The sequence below is a fragment of the Eublepharis macularius genome, chromosome 14, assembly GCF_028583425.1.
Source record: "Eublepharis macularius isolate TG4126 chromosome 14, MPM_Emac_v1.0, whole genome shotgun sequence".
Classification (NCBI taxonomy): Eukaryota; Metazoa; Chordata; class Lepidosauria; order Squamata; family Eublepharidae; genus Eublepharis; species Eublepharis macularius.
Window position 1 is genome coordinate 784,303 of NC_072803.1, and position 13,790 is coordinate 798,092.

Below are 13,790 nucleotides of genomic sequence, written 5' to 3' on the forward strand. Positions count from 1 at the left end.
GTGCCCCCGAATCATCCCTCCTAGAGATCTGGAACCCCAGGGGGCTTCCTGGATGAGTGGGGGCGTTCTCTTGGGCCTCCCCGCCTGTTTCAAACGCTCTGCCTGTTTTTCTTCCAGACTCCAAAGCTGCTGAGGAAGAGGAGGAGGAAGAGGAGGAAGAGGGCCTTTTTAGCTCTCCTCTCATCTTTTGGCTTCAGCAGGAGCGGAAGAGGAAGGAGAGCCTCTCTGAGAGGAAGCCGAAGAAAGGGCTGGTTTTTGAGATCTCGAGTGATGACGGCTTTCAGATCTGCTCAGAGAGTATTGAAGGTGGGAACAGGGAGGGTGGGGTTTGCTTTGGTGCCAGCAGCAGGTTCATGTCTCTTGCACCCACTTCCGACCCTCAAGGCAGAGCCCCCTCGAGAGGGAGCCTTAGATGGGAGGTGGGCCAGTCACACCACTGGGCGCTTCCCTGGCCGTGGAAGGAGTGAGTGGGCAGCTGTGGCGACTCACTTGCCACTCCTTGTTTTCCTCCTTTTAAACCTCAGATGCCTGGAAGTCTTTGACTGACAAAGTCCAGGAGGCCCGTTCCAATGCTCGCCTGAAGCAGCTTTCTTTCTCAGGTAACAGCCGGGGGGGTGGGGGGTGGGGGGTGCTGTTGGACTGTTCACACAGTGCCCGCTTCATTTCTGGAGCAAGTACCACAGTTCCCCAAGGGGACTGCTCCCGTCTTCTGTTTTGCTGTGAAACTTGCAACGTTCCCATTGGGTGGCACATCCCACGTCCAGACGGGGGCTACCAGCTGCCCCGTGCCTTTTCCAGGCGCTCCTGGTGGGGGAGGCTGTCGGCGGCTCGGTTCCAGAACTGCTCCACTCGGGACTGCATGGGGGTGATGCTACTCCCACAAGGCAGACCGTGGTCACCCGGACCTGGTCTGTTGTTTCTTTGCACACAAATAACAGCAGCAACAACCGTGTCCTTGCATGTGACCCTTCTGGACAGATTAGTGCCATGCTCAGAGCAATGGAGAAAGTGTTATTATTACCCCCACGACGCATCTGGGGTGCTTTGCTGAGAAGAGGGCTGACCCCAGGCCCCCTTCTGAGCTCATGGCAGGAGTGGGAGTAGAACCAGCGGAGCGCAGGTTCTCGCAGCCCAGCCACTTCACCAGTCTGCTACGGCCCACTCAAGGCGGGAGGGCAGCTCTGCTGGGGCTAAGTCTGGGCGACTGCCTCCTGCCCTGCGTGGGCACCAGGTGTGTCTTCTTTTTTATTGACGTTAGTTATCGCCAGATGATGCCATGTGAGCCAATGTGATCGATGGATGGGACATCCAGTCAGTCATGCAATAGGATATGGATAGCAGGAATTTGAAAGCAACCAGGAATCCAGTACAGAGCTGAAACAAAACACAGGCCGCGTCACATGATGTATTAAACAAAGTAGAAACTACTCAATAGCAGTATACTTGCAGCAACAGAAAATATACAGTAATGGAGTCTACAGCTCCTGTCCCTTATCCAAACCATCTCTCCGAGCCATTTCCTCACAGCGTAGGCCTGTTACCTACTTTTTAAATATCTCCTGAATAATTCAGCTTGGCGTAGTTTGTAGCAAGGCAGGAGAACGGGAGCTTTACTGACCCCTTCAGGCCGGCCGTTCTGTAAGGCCACCGCAAAGAAGGCAGATGCAGAGGGAGCTACTGGTTTTGCCTCTCTGCCGGGTGGCACGTGCAGGGGGCCTCACAGGCCTCACAGGCACGCGATAACGAAAATGGGGAACTGAGCCTGGTAGCTGATGGGCAGCCATTGGAGTGGCTGATAGCAGAATGGGAATAATACTTGTGCTCCACCTAACTCCTGATAATGAATGAGCCGCACCAAGAGGCATCTCTGAGTTGACTTTGAGGGGAGACCTCCGTACGGCGCATGACAGTCATCCAATCTGGATGTGACTGCGGCATGGATCCGGGTGGCCAAGTCAGCCATGGCGGGCGGAGGGGGGTGCATTTTCCTGGCTAGACCCAAGTTGGGAGAAGGCCTTTGTGCAGCTGCATTAACTTGCTTCTCTAGCAGCAGTGCTGGGCCTAGTATAACCCCTGGGCTCACAAACAGTGTCTTCAGGAGCTCCACTTTCCCAGCCAGCGTCCCCTCCCTCTTGTCTGGGCTCAGATTCAACTTGTTCATTTTCAGCCGATTGAGGGCATCTGTCCAGCAGCCACTCAAGACCTCTGCTGCATCCGCTGGGATTTCGAGAGTGACGCGCAGCGCTGGGTATCACCTGCATAGCGATGACATCCAGTAGCTACGCATGATTTCACTTCAAGGCTTTACAGATGTTGAATAAAATGGGGATAAGATTGCACCCTGTGGAAGCCTGTAAGATAATTCCCATCCCGGGGACAGCTGATCTCCAACAGCAACCCTTTGAGTTCACCCCATGAGGAACAATTTAAACCAGTCCAAGGCATATCCCCTGATACCTGCTTCTGCCTCCAGGCACCTCAACAGGATGGCAGGGTCTGCTGTAGCAAAAGCTGCAGATAGATCTAGGTGGAGCAACGAAAAAGCTTGACCCTTACTATATTCAGATGAAGGTCATCAACTGATGCCACCAGAGCCATCTCTGTCCCATAGTCTGGCCAGAAACCAGACTGAGAAGGGTCCAGAATACACGAGTTATGCAAGAAGACCTGGAGCTGGGCTGCGGCTGCTCTCTCAATCACTTGACTGAAAAGGGCAGAAGAGACTGAGCAATAATTAGCCACTAGGGAAGGTTTTTGTAAGTAGTGGGTGGATGCCTGCCCTTCTCAGTGGCTAAGGAAAGGTGCCTTGAGTTAATGACGGATGTATGATAATTATAGGCTCAGTTGTATGGTCTTTACGTGATTTTAGCAACCAAGATGGGCAAGGATCCAGTGCAGAAGTAACAACCTTGACAAAAGCCAGCGCCCAGTCAATATCCATCAATGAAACTGGGACAAAAATGTCCTCAAGGGAACCAGATGGTGTACTAAGCATTTCTTTCGCCTGGCCTATATTACAGCTAGCATCCAGATCAGAGCTTGTTCGTGATATTTTATCAACAAAAAACGTCACATTCCAAGCTCCCAGTTTAGCCTCAACAGAATATGTTTGGAATCCTAAAATCCCCGAAAACATTTTAGAATATAGAAGGATCCATGAGTCTCGGGGGGGGGGGGGGGGGCTTTGCAGTGTGTCAGGACCTTATTCACCCTTGTCCTCAGTGGGTAGCGCTCAGGCCAAATCTTCATTCCCAAAAGAAGACCTCCCCTCAAAGGCTTAGTGCCGGAGATGGAGTCCAGGGTGTGGCCTCCTCCATGTGTGAGCCAGTGGCTGAGAGAGGCCAAGGAAGCTCTTAATTCCTGGGCCAGCCCTCATGAGGAGCATTGAGCTTCAATGTTGAAGTCCCCTAGAATGGTCAGTCTGGATGTCTCCAGCCCCATGTCCAAGAGCACTTCTGCCAACTCAGAAAGGGTGCTGACTGGGGAACTAGGCAGCCGGTAAACAAGCAGAATGCCTAATCTATCCTTAGTTCCTATTTTAAGGAACAAACAATGCCAGCTATACTTTGTACCAGGAACTTGCAGAAGTGGAAGGATTCGTGGAAGATGTCAGCCACCCTCCTCCCCGCCCACCTTTGTAGCAACTCCTCCTCCACTGGCCATAACCAGGGAAAGATAAACCACCTCATTTTCTTCCAGTCACATCTCTGTTACACAAGCCAGGTCAGTTTGCTCTTCCTGTAATACCCTGGCGTGCAGTTTTGCGCATCAGTGACCTGGCAAAGAGGTAGGGGTAATAGGAGGCCCTGCATCGTTCAGTCTCGAGGGTATGGGGATTAGATAGGCAACAAGCCTCCTTCCTTACTGAGACTGGCCCTCTTTGATACAGTCCAGCTCCATCTCTCCCAGCTTCCCTCTGGACTGGAATGGTGCCTTCACCATGCATCCTTCCTTGCTGTAGGGGTGAGCGGCCTCAGAATGCTGGGAGTCCTCCACGATGCTGTGGTTTTCCTGATAGAACAGCTCTCTGGAGCAAAGCACTGCCGCAACTACAAGTTCAGGTTCCACAAGCCGGAGGAAGCGAAGGAGCCTCCAGTGAACCCACATGGCTGTGCCAGGGCAGAAGTGCACCGAAGGCAAGTGTAGGCTTCCTTTGGAGCTGCCCAAGTGGCCAAACCCTGTGCAGCCCAGGCAGTCTTCCGGTGGCGTGTGAGCACAAACTTGAGCGAGTGCTTGCTGGACAGGTGGGAGGAGGGTCACCCATCCCATCCCAGACAGAATAGCTTGTGTGGGAGAACGGGGCAGGGCGGGGGGAGCCTTGGAAGGGTTTTTTGCTTTGAGTCCAGGCAGCCCCGTGGAAGCTTGCCCCGGGGGGCCCTGGGGGGGCTGACAGCTTGGAGAGTTGGGAGGGAGTGTTGATGGCTCTTGAAGGAGCCAGTTCCCCTCATTGCCTCGTCTGTTCTGAAATTCAGGAAGTCTGCCTTCGACATGTTCAATTTCCTGGCTTCCAAGCACCGCCAGCCACCAGAGTACAACCCCAATGATGAAGAGGAGGAGGAAGTGCAGCTGAAGTCTGCCCGGTACTTGGGCGCAGAGGCAACCTGGTGGGGAGGACTGGAAGAATGTCCTTAGTCCTTGTCAGCAGGCCTAGAAGGAGAAGAACTCCTCCAGCTGGCCTCTAGGAGGGGAGGGCCCCTCGACAGTTTGCACTGCAGAATGGTTTGCAGAGTGTTTGAGTTGGGGGGGGTCAAAGGGAGCAAGAAAAGATGTGGTGGCTGGTGGGGGGGGGGTCAAGCAGCATTTGTTGGCCGTGCTCAGCCGGGCGTGGGGAGGTGTGATTGTCTTCCCTCTGGCCTCGTGAAGAAGGGTCTGAAGCAATCTCTCTCTCCTCAGGAGGGCCACCAGCATGGACCTTCCTATGCCCATGCGGTTCCGGCACTTGAAGAAGACCTCCAAGGAGGCCGTGGGTGTCTACAGGTAGGCGGAAGGCAATCTTGACAGGCTGACGGGGGGAGACTGGTAAAAAAAAGGGGGGAGCACTGCAGCTGCCCGATTTGATCATTGCAGAAAGACCCGAGGGAAGCAGTGCAGCAGGTTGCGTGGAAATCTTCAGGGGCCTGCTTGGTTGTGGGAGGGGGCGATGGCAGGCGGAGCGTCTCCAGGCTTCGTGCCCAGAACGGCTGCCCTCCTTGATGCTGCTGGGTGCGCTGTACTCTCTCGTGCCAGGTCCCCCATCCATGGCCGGGGCTTGTTCTGCAAACGGAACATCGATGCAGGAGAGATGGTCATCGAATATGCAGGCAACGTGATCCGCTCCATCCTGACTGACAAGCGCGAGAAGTACTATGACGGCAAGGTGAATTCCCAGGGAGGAATCTCCCTGGAAGGAGAAGGGAGGCGGGGGGGGGGGGTGTGGCTGCCCAGCTCCGTGTTGGCGCCCATTTCTGGACTTCGTTCCAGCAGCAGAGATCTTAGCGGGGCCTAGCAAGGGTAGCCAAGCCAGGAGGGGGCCTTCCAGGGGTCAAGCAGAGCAGCGCATAGATTCTTTCGGTAGCCTTGCGTTACCTTCAGCAGGCACCTGCGGTTGTGCCAAAAGACGTGCAATGCAAACTGACCGGGCGAGTCCTCTGAACGCTTGGTGCTCTCGAGCATTCCTGACCTGTTTGGGAGCCTCTGACCAGGAGGCATGCTGTTTGGAGAAGCCGGCCTTCTCGAGAAGCTTTTTGCGTTGCTGCTGCTCTAGCAGCTCTAGCGGGCCCTGCCCCCAGGGGTGTGACTTGTCCCCTCTCTGCTCCTGGCCCAGGGCATCGGCTGCTACATGTTCCGTATTGATGACGCAGAGGTGGTAGACGCCACCATGCACGGGAACGCGGCCCGCTTCATCAACCACTCGTGTGAGCCCAACTGCTATTCTCGAGTCATCAACATTGACGGGCAGAAGCACATCGTCATCTTCGCCATGCGCAAGATCTACCGCGGAGAGGAGCTCACCTATGACTACAAGTTCCCCATTGAGGACGCCAGCAACAAGCTGCCCTGCAACTGTGGCGCCAAGAAATGCCGCAGGTTCCTCAACTGAAGGACCGTGGTCTGCTGTGGTCATGGGGCTGGGGCTCACTGTGCCCGCAAGCCTGGCAAGTGGGGCTGGGGCATCCTTCCGAGGTTGGGGCGGGGAGTGGGATACAAGTGGGTTGTGATGGGCCAGAGGCAGCACCTCTGTGCAGGGTCTTGGCAAGGGTGTGAATTCAGCTTTCCCGGGATGCAGAGCCACGCGCCCTCGAGCGCCACGGATTCCCTTCCAGCGCTGCTTGGCTCTTCTCCTGAAACAGCTGGGGGGCGGGGGCTGATCTTCAGTTTTAGCTTTGGTGGGCATGTTTGTGGTTTTACCACAGAATGACATCTGTGTTTGACCAAACACGCCTAAGGAGGAAGTGCTAAGGAAGGTTCCAGTTGGTGTGCCTGAGTCCTTGGTGGAAGAGGTGCTGCTAGCCAGTCTTGCTCCCAGCCCCCAGGCTTCCTGCCCCCAAAGCAGGGTGGAGAGCCTGCAGGGAGGCAGTGTTCGGCCCCGGCCTTGAGCGTGCCCAGGAGTGGGTGTGGGAGCTCCAGTCGGGGGGTTCTGCTTGGCAAGCCAGAGAGCCCTGCCTTGAGCATGCCCAGGGGATGGACTCAGGCGGTCTCTGGGCTTTCTTCCGGGTGGGGGTCCCAGTGGGCAGCTGCAGCCTGTGATCAGGAGGCCCGGTTGGGATGGGGCCCGGGGTGGGGGCTTTCCATCCCTTTTAAAGCAGGTCTGAGCAGCCCCCGTCTCCTTTCAGACTCTTCAGTTACCACCTCTTGAATCTCATCATTGGATTTTACTTGTTTCTGTTTACAGTTTTAGTATTTAAAGTTTTGTAAATGTAAATAATTTTGTATATTTTTCTATGAGAAGCACTTCATAGGGAAGAGCACTTATGAGACTATTTTTTCAACTGTGGTGTCATCCTAATTTAAAAGAATCTGTATTTGATTTTAGTGGGAAGTTGCTGGCCAGGAGCGCAGTTGGATCCTTTCTGTACGGGGGGGGTGGGGGTGGGGGTGGGGGTGGGGGGGGATGAGGGTCCAGCAGCTCCCTCTTCTCCAGAATCTGTGGCTGGGCCTTGATTGATTCTGTCTTATGAAAAGTGGTGAGAGAAAAGATTCCCAGCAGCCCTCGGTGGAGCTTGGAAGCCTGGGGCTGGCGCCTGCTCCCCCCCGCCCCCCCCCCCGGTAGCTCCCCCTGGCTGGGATTCCTTCTGCCGTTTCTGCCTCTTCTTGCCTGGGGAAGTATCCGGTTTCCCACCAGGCACAGTGTGGGTAGCCTAGCGTTTCCGGGCTGCTGCATCTCCTCCCGCCAGGGCAAAGACCAGGGCGGATTTCTTCTGCTGCCAGTGAAGCCGCCGGGCTGGAGCTGAGCCGGGGAGCCTCCTGGGCCAGGCTTCTTCCAGGCCTCTAAGCACACTCCCCGCCCTCTGCCCCTCCTTCAGCACACCTGCCTGGAGAGGCTGCCCAGCTGGGAGAGAGGTGCCCGTTGGTGTGTTTTCTCGGGTTCTCCCCGTCGGCTTGCTTCCTTTATTGGAGTTGCATTGGATGAGGGCGGCCCATGGGAGGGAGCAATGCAGCCCCTTGCTGGCACGGGCATGTGCATGCATTTGGTCAGTCAAGGGGGGAAGTCTGTCCCACCGTCCCTCACATTTACTTGAGGACCCTCTGAGCAGGGCCTGGGGGAAAGCTGGCTGGCTGGTGGCAGCAGCTGCTGCAGAATCTGTCCTGGCTCCCATGAGTGGCAGCCACTGTGGCCAGTAAAACTGTTACCTGAGGATGCTGCTGCTGCTGCTGCTGCACTGGGGTGGGGGGTCTCAGTCCCTCAGGCCAGCTTTGGTTCTCTGCGCTAGGGGAGGGGCAGCAGGGGGCATCCTCCATGCAGCTTCCCGGCAATATGAATGTATATTTCTAAGGACTGACAAGAGATCATGATACCTGAGAATACGAAGACTCAAACCTTTAAGGTGTTTATTTTTTTAAAGGAAAAGCGGGTCATTGCAAAGGGCTGGGTCTGATCATCTCTTCCCTTTCCTCCATTGCAAAGCAATACCAGGTTCTTTGCGCCGAATCGTGTCGTTTGCCCCTTGACTGCTGGTCCACCCCCCTCTCACACACCTGCAAGGTTTTATAACTATAAATATGGTATATATAGGAACTAATATTGTAACGCACCGTGTCTTGAAGCCTGGCTTTGAATTCTCTTTAACACTATAAATAAGGGTTGTGTTGCAGTTGCTCAAAAGGCAGGGCACCCAGCTAGCCAAGGCCCTTCTGGGGCCAGCCGGAGGGGGCAGATGCTCTGTTTGGGCCTCCTTTGGCTAGGAATTCTCCTGGCTTTTCAGTGTTACCAGTACTTGTACAACTTGTTTCTCTCTTTCCTTTTGGGTTTCTTGTTGGGGTGCCACAACTGTGTCATGTGCTTTCCTAGTATCTGGACCAGGTACTGCTGCTTTGCCTCTCAGCCAAGAACTGTACTCGTGGTGTTCCTTTGATTCAATGTCCGTAGTGAATAATCGTTCCAAGCCGTGCAAGTGCTCTACTGCAAACACAGGATTCTGTTCCAAACAAAATGCAACTTATCATGTCAGATCAATCTTTAATTTCGTTTTCCTTTTCTTCTTGTGTTCTTCCAAACTGTTTGGATTTTTTTTCAAGAGGAAATGTGTCTCGAGCGCGTCAGTGTTAATTCCCTGCCACGCCAGGGATGAAGGAAGTACTTTCAATGGTTCAAGAAATGACTGAATGTAAAAATAAGTGTATATAGTTGTAAAAAAAAGGAGTTTTTAAACATGTTTATTTTCTATGCACTTTTTTATTTAAGTGATAGTTTAATTAATAAACATGTCAAGTTTATTGCTTCAGAGGACAGTGTTTCATTGATTGACTGAAACATTGCGCCGCCCCCCCCCCCCCCGGGGCTTGTCTGAATGGAGTCGACCTCAGAGGGCCACTGGGCTTCAAGCTGAGGGAGCCCTGGCTTGCTCATCCTCACAACCCAGGGTACCATGGATGAGCCAAGGTGTTCAGGGAGGGGGCTCAGCTGGCGAGGAAGCTGGCTTTGACTTGGCCCAGGACAATCTTCCTTCCTTCCCTCAGATGGGCAAAGCACACGTGTGCCAGAACAGGACAGAAAAGGACAAGCTGGCCCTTGGGTAGATGCTTCATCCACCAAGCAGTTCCACTCAGTGGAGCTGGCACGAGATTGCAAGGAAAATCGTTTTGTTGTAGACAGAGGTCACCAGCTAAAGCCCCCAGGGCTGTCTCCCTCCCATAGCCTGGCCAGAAACCAGAGTTGTCCAAGAAGGACAGATGAGAGACTGAGCAATGATCGGTCACGGAATTTTTGTCTGGGGTGGGGGTTTAAGTAAGGGATGGATGGCCACCTCTCTGAGTGGCTGAGAGAAGGCACCCTGAGTTAGTGACTGATGTATGATAAACATTATAGGCTCAGTTATGTGGGATTTATGTGATTTTTGTAACCAAGATCGGCAGTGGTGCAGTGCACAAGGTATTAGCCTTCAGAGATGCCAGAATTCTGTCAAGATACCTGAATGTAATTAGGTCAAAAATGGCCATAAGTGGACCAGACAGAGCATTAAGCATTTCTGCTGCTTCGCCTATATTGGGGCTGGCCACCTGATCAGAGAGTATTCGTGCTATTTTGTTGACAAATAACTTTGCCAAGTTAATTGACTTCCTGAGACAGTAACTATTGAGATTTAGAAGACAGAAGATGTTGAGACACCTTAAAATAACTGGGATGGTTGTGAATCAGCTGCTGCAACGGTTGAGGAGAAATGATGTTTCTTTGCCTCTAGGACTGCTGCTCCATTGGTCTTCCAGTGGGCTCTATAGCACACTCTATCAGATTCAGCACAAGTTTTTTGCCATTGTCTTTTTAGACATCTCCCAGCCCTCTTTATGTGTCACCCAGCTTGGTTGTAAAATGTGGGGCTGGTGTCTGTGCCAGGGTGGGAGAAGTCAACATTTCTTGCCATTCTTTGGTATGTGGCGTCCCTCAGGGCGATTCTTTCCCCGATGCTGTTTAACATCTATATGCGCCCCCTTGCCCAGTTAGCCCACAGCTTTGGGCTGGGTTGTCACCAGTATGCGGATGACACTCAGCTCTACCTGCTGATGGACAGCCAGTCTGATCTCGCTCCAGATTCCTTGGCCAAGGGTCTTGAGGCTGTGACGGTATGGTTATGTCAGAGTCGCCTGAAATTGAATCCCCTGAAGATGGAGGTTCTGTGTCCGGGTCGTGGGGCGATCGAGCTGGAGACCCGGCTCCCAGCCCTTAACTGGGTACAATTGAAACCTTCGCCGACAGTGAGGAGCCTGGGTGTGACCTTGGATGCCACACTTTCAATGGATGCCCAGGTCACGGCCGTTGCCAGGTCTGCCTTTTTTCATCTTCGACAGGCTTGGCAACTGGCTCCCTGTCTTTCGCCCCAGGACCTGGCCACAGTAATCCATTCAACGGTCACCTCCAGGTTAGACTACTGCGACTACGCTGGGCTGCCCTTGGCCTGACCCGGAAGTTACAGTAGGTCCAGAATGCAGCAGCACGCGTCCTTACTGGAATGCCAATCCGAGCTCACGTTCATCCTGTGCTGTGCCAGTTGCAGTGGCTCCCAGTGGAGTTCCGGATCCAGTTCAAGGTGTTAACCTTGGTGTTTAAAGCCCTTCACGGACAGGGACCTGCATACCTGCGGGACCGCCTCTTACATTACATCCCCTGCAGGGCATTGGGTTGTGCAGACAAACAACTCCTGGTGGTCCCCGGCCCGAGGTACATCCGTCTGGCCTCAACCAGGACCAGGGCTTTTTCTGCCCTGGCCCTGGCCTGGTGGAACGGTCTCCCGCTGGAGATCCGGGCCCTGCGGGACCTGTTACAGTTCCACAGGGCCTGTAAAACGGAGATGTTCCACCAGGCCTTTGGCTGAGGACCAGCGGGTGTCCCCCTTCTTCCACCTAAGAGCACCACTTTTTCTGGGACTGCCCTCGGCCATCTATGCCCATATACGGACTCCCAAATATTTATTTAAATAGCCTGTGCCTGGACTATTTTAATGACTTTTAAAAGATTATTATTGATTTTATGGTTTTGTGATTCACTGTGTTTTATGAATGTTGTTAGCCGCCCTGAGCCCATTTGTGGGGAGGGCAGGGTATAAATCAAATCAAATCAATAACAAGGAAAGATCTCGTCCATAGCAAGCTCTCATGGCTGCCTCAACAGAGATTGTGTTTGGGATTTTAATGCCCCTCCCCCCTTTTTCAGGCCACCACAGCCATATTCACCCTTGTCTCCATTAGAGAATGGTCAGTCCAGGATTGGAAGACCCCCCCCCCCCTCAAGGCACAGGACAAAAGAGTCCAAAGTGTGGCTTCTTCCACGAGTGGGACCACTCACTAGTTGTGCGAAGCTCAAGTGATACGCCTTGCTTGTTGCTCATGAAACGGACTCAAAGGTTGCCATTGGAGACCAGCTTTCTTCAGTGTAGGAATTATCTTTCAGTGTTCCACAGGATGCAATCCCCACCCCCCCGCCCCCGCCCCCCGGTTGTTCAACCTTTATGTAACGTCTTTAGAAGAAATCATGTATAGCTTTGGAATCGAATGTCATCAGTATGTGGATGGCGCCCAGCTCTCTCTCTCGTTATCCAAAGCCCCGGGTGATGTCTTGAATCACTGCTTGACAGCTGTGGTCAAATAGCTGAAATTGCTTCTGTTCCGTTCTGGTCCAGCCCAGAGAAGACGGAAGTGATGCTTTTGGGGAAGGAGGAGCTATTGAAGGATATTGTGCTCTTCACTTTTGATGGGGTTCAGTTGACCCTTGTTAAGAGCCTGAGGGCAATACTGGAGCCACCACTGCTGCTAGAGAAGCAAGTTAATGCAGCTGCAAAGAGACCTCCTTTCAATTCAGTCTAGCCTGGAAGATGCCCCCCACCCAGACATCCCCAATCTGGTCACCTGGATCCATTCAGTCTATTGTGATGCTCTGTACCTAAATCTCCCCTTGAAGTTATTAGCCCAGTTGGTGCAGAACTCTGCAGCTCAGTTATTAGCAGCTAGACAGAGCGTGACTATTACTCTATTCTACAGTTACTCCACTGGCTACCCATCAGTTAACCAGGCTCAGTTCAAGATTTTGGCTACCACATACAAAGTCCTTCATGGCCTTTGTCGCTCATATCTACAGGACAGTCTCTCTGTCTCTCTATGCGCCACCACAGCAGTTATGCTCATCTGAACAGGGCCGTCGGCAGGTGCCACACCTGCACATGGGCAAACCCCACAACTGCCAGTACGTGCACACTCTCTGGAGGGCCCTTGCCTTACAGAAGGGCCTGCCTGATAAAGCTGGAAGGGCTCCCACGCTGCTGCTTTCCACAAACTCTGCAAGGCTGCAATATTCATGACAATGTTTTTTTTTTTACTTTGGTAGGGCGGCTATACTGAAAGGAAACATTTCAGAAAAATGTTTTGGCAAAGGGATAGGGACCGCAGGTGACACTACTGAGCACGGTCTGTTTACGTAGGTATTGTCCTACAAGGAAATTTCCACGTTTTAACGTGTCAAATTTAATTGCTTAGTTTAAACCCTGTATCAAATTTCTGTCATCCAAACTCTTTTGCATTGTTTATTGGGTTTCCCAGCTGTCAGTTGCACTTTCTCCTTGATAAAGGTAGACACTGGACTATAAATAAAATGGCTGAGAGCATCTTTGTCAACTCAGAAAGAGAGCTAACCAGGGAACTGCCTTCCTGTAACACCTGATGAGACATGCAGTTTTGAACCTCACCAATCTGGTATTGCATATTATTAGAGGTGTTAGAAATGGGGGGCCCTGCATTGTCTCCTCGGGATGCTACGAAGGTTGAATAGGCAGCGAGCACCCTCTGATCAATCCTACCCCATACCTACCACCTCCCATCTGCCCTGGAGTATTGCATTCACCATAATCCTGTTCGGGGTAACGATTTCCCCCAAAGCCACTAAGACACCCCACATTCAACATAGGAACAGCCGCAGAGAAGACATCAACAACAATCCTGGACTGCAGTCACTGATTGTACTGATGTTAGCATTGTCCAAACAGGTGTTGTTTCTATGCCAGCTGTTCGTGGTCTCCAGGTATGTAACTGGCGTAGTTCTCCCTTTCTAACAGTAGGGGACTTCAACTTCTTGTATGTAATGGTTGTGTTACGAGAAAACAAACGAAAACTCGAAAATGACACACACACCCTCCCCTCAACTAAGTTACATTCTTTTTTGTTGTTATTCAGATATGCAGCCTAAATCTGTGCAGGGCCAGACTGACAGCCCATATCTTCACTGAGATGTTAAACTCACAGAAAAGACACTGCAAAGTCCACTAGCCTTGCTCTTTAGTCTGAAAGAGAAAAAAAGTTTTTCGCAATGCTTGCTCCTCAAGATGCCAGGAACTGAAGCTGGGCTATCCTGCATGCCAGCCAGGCACTCTGCCCAGAGCTAAGATCCAGAGGAGTTTGCTGTGCTAGTCTGCAGTCACAAAATAGAAAAGAGACCAGTAGCACCTTTAAGACCAAGCAACTTTATTATAGCATAAGCTTTCGAGAACCACAGCTCTCTTCGTCAGAGGCACGGATGGTATGAAGAAGCTGGCCCGAGACTCTGGATGGTTATCTCATTACCAGAAGTAACTGCCTTTCAGGCATTTCCTTCAGATTCAGCTATGGAGGGG

At 52.5% G+C, this 13,790-nt stretch overlaps 1 protein-coding gene across 3 annotated transcripts in view; it reads left to right on the forward strand.

Moving 5' to 3' along the window:
• KMT2A (lysine methyltransferase 2A) overlaps nucleotides 1-8,921 on the forward strand; it is a 55,506-nt gene extending 46,585 nt beyond the window's left edge. For 2 of the 3 annotated variants that reach the window (XM_054998458.1, XM_054998459.1), the window contains 3 exons: nucleotides 118-306; nucleotides 525-599; nucleotides 3,962-4,164. In XM_054998458.1, coding sequence (XP_054854433.1) covers nucleotides 118-306; nucleotides 525-599; nucleotides 3,962-4,146 — 449 coding nt within the window. In that variant the 3' untranslated portion in view covers nucleotides 4,147-4,164. Of the gene's footprint in view, nucleotides 1-117; nucleotides 307-524; nucleotides 600-3,961; nucleotides 4,165-4,476; nucleotides 4,581-4,893; nucleotides 4,978-5,226; nucleotides 5,357-5,803 lie in introns of those variants that run through there. The other variant, XM_054998460.1, reaches the window with a different exon arrangement.
• The last annotated feature ends 4,869 nt before the right edge of the window (nucleotides 8,922-13,790 follow it).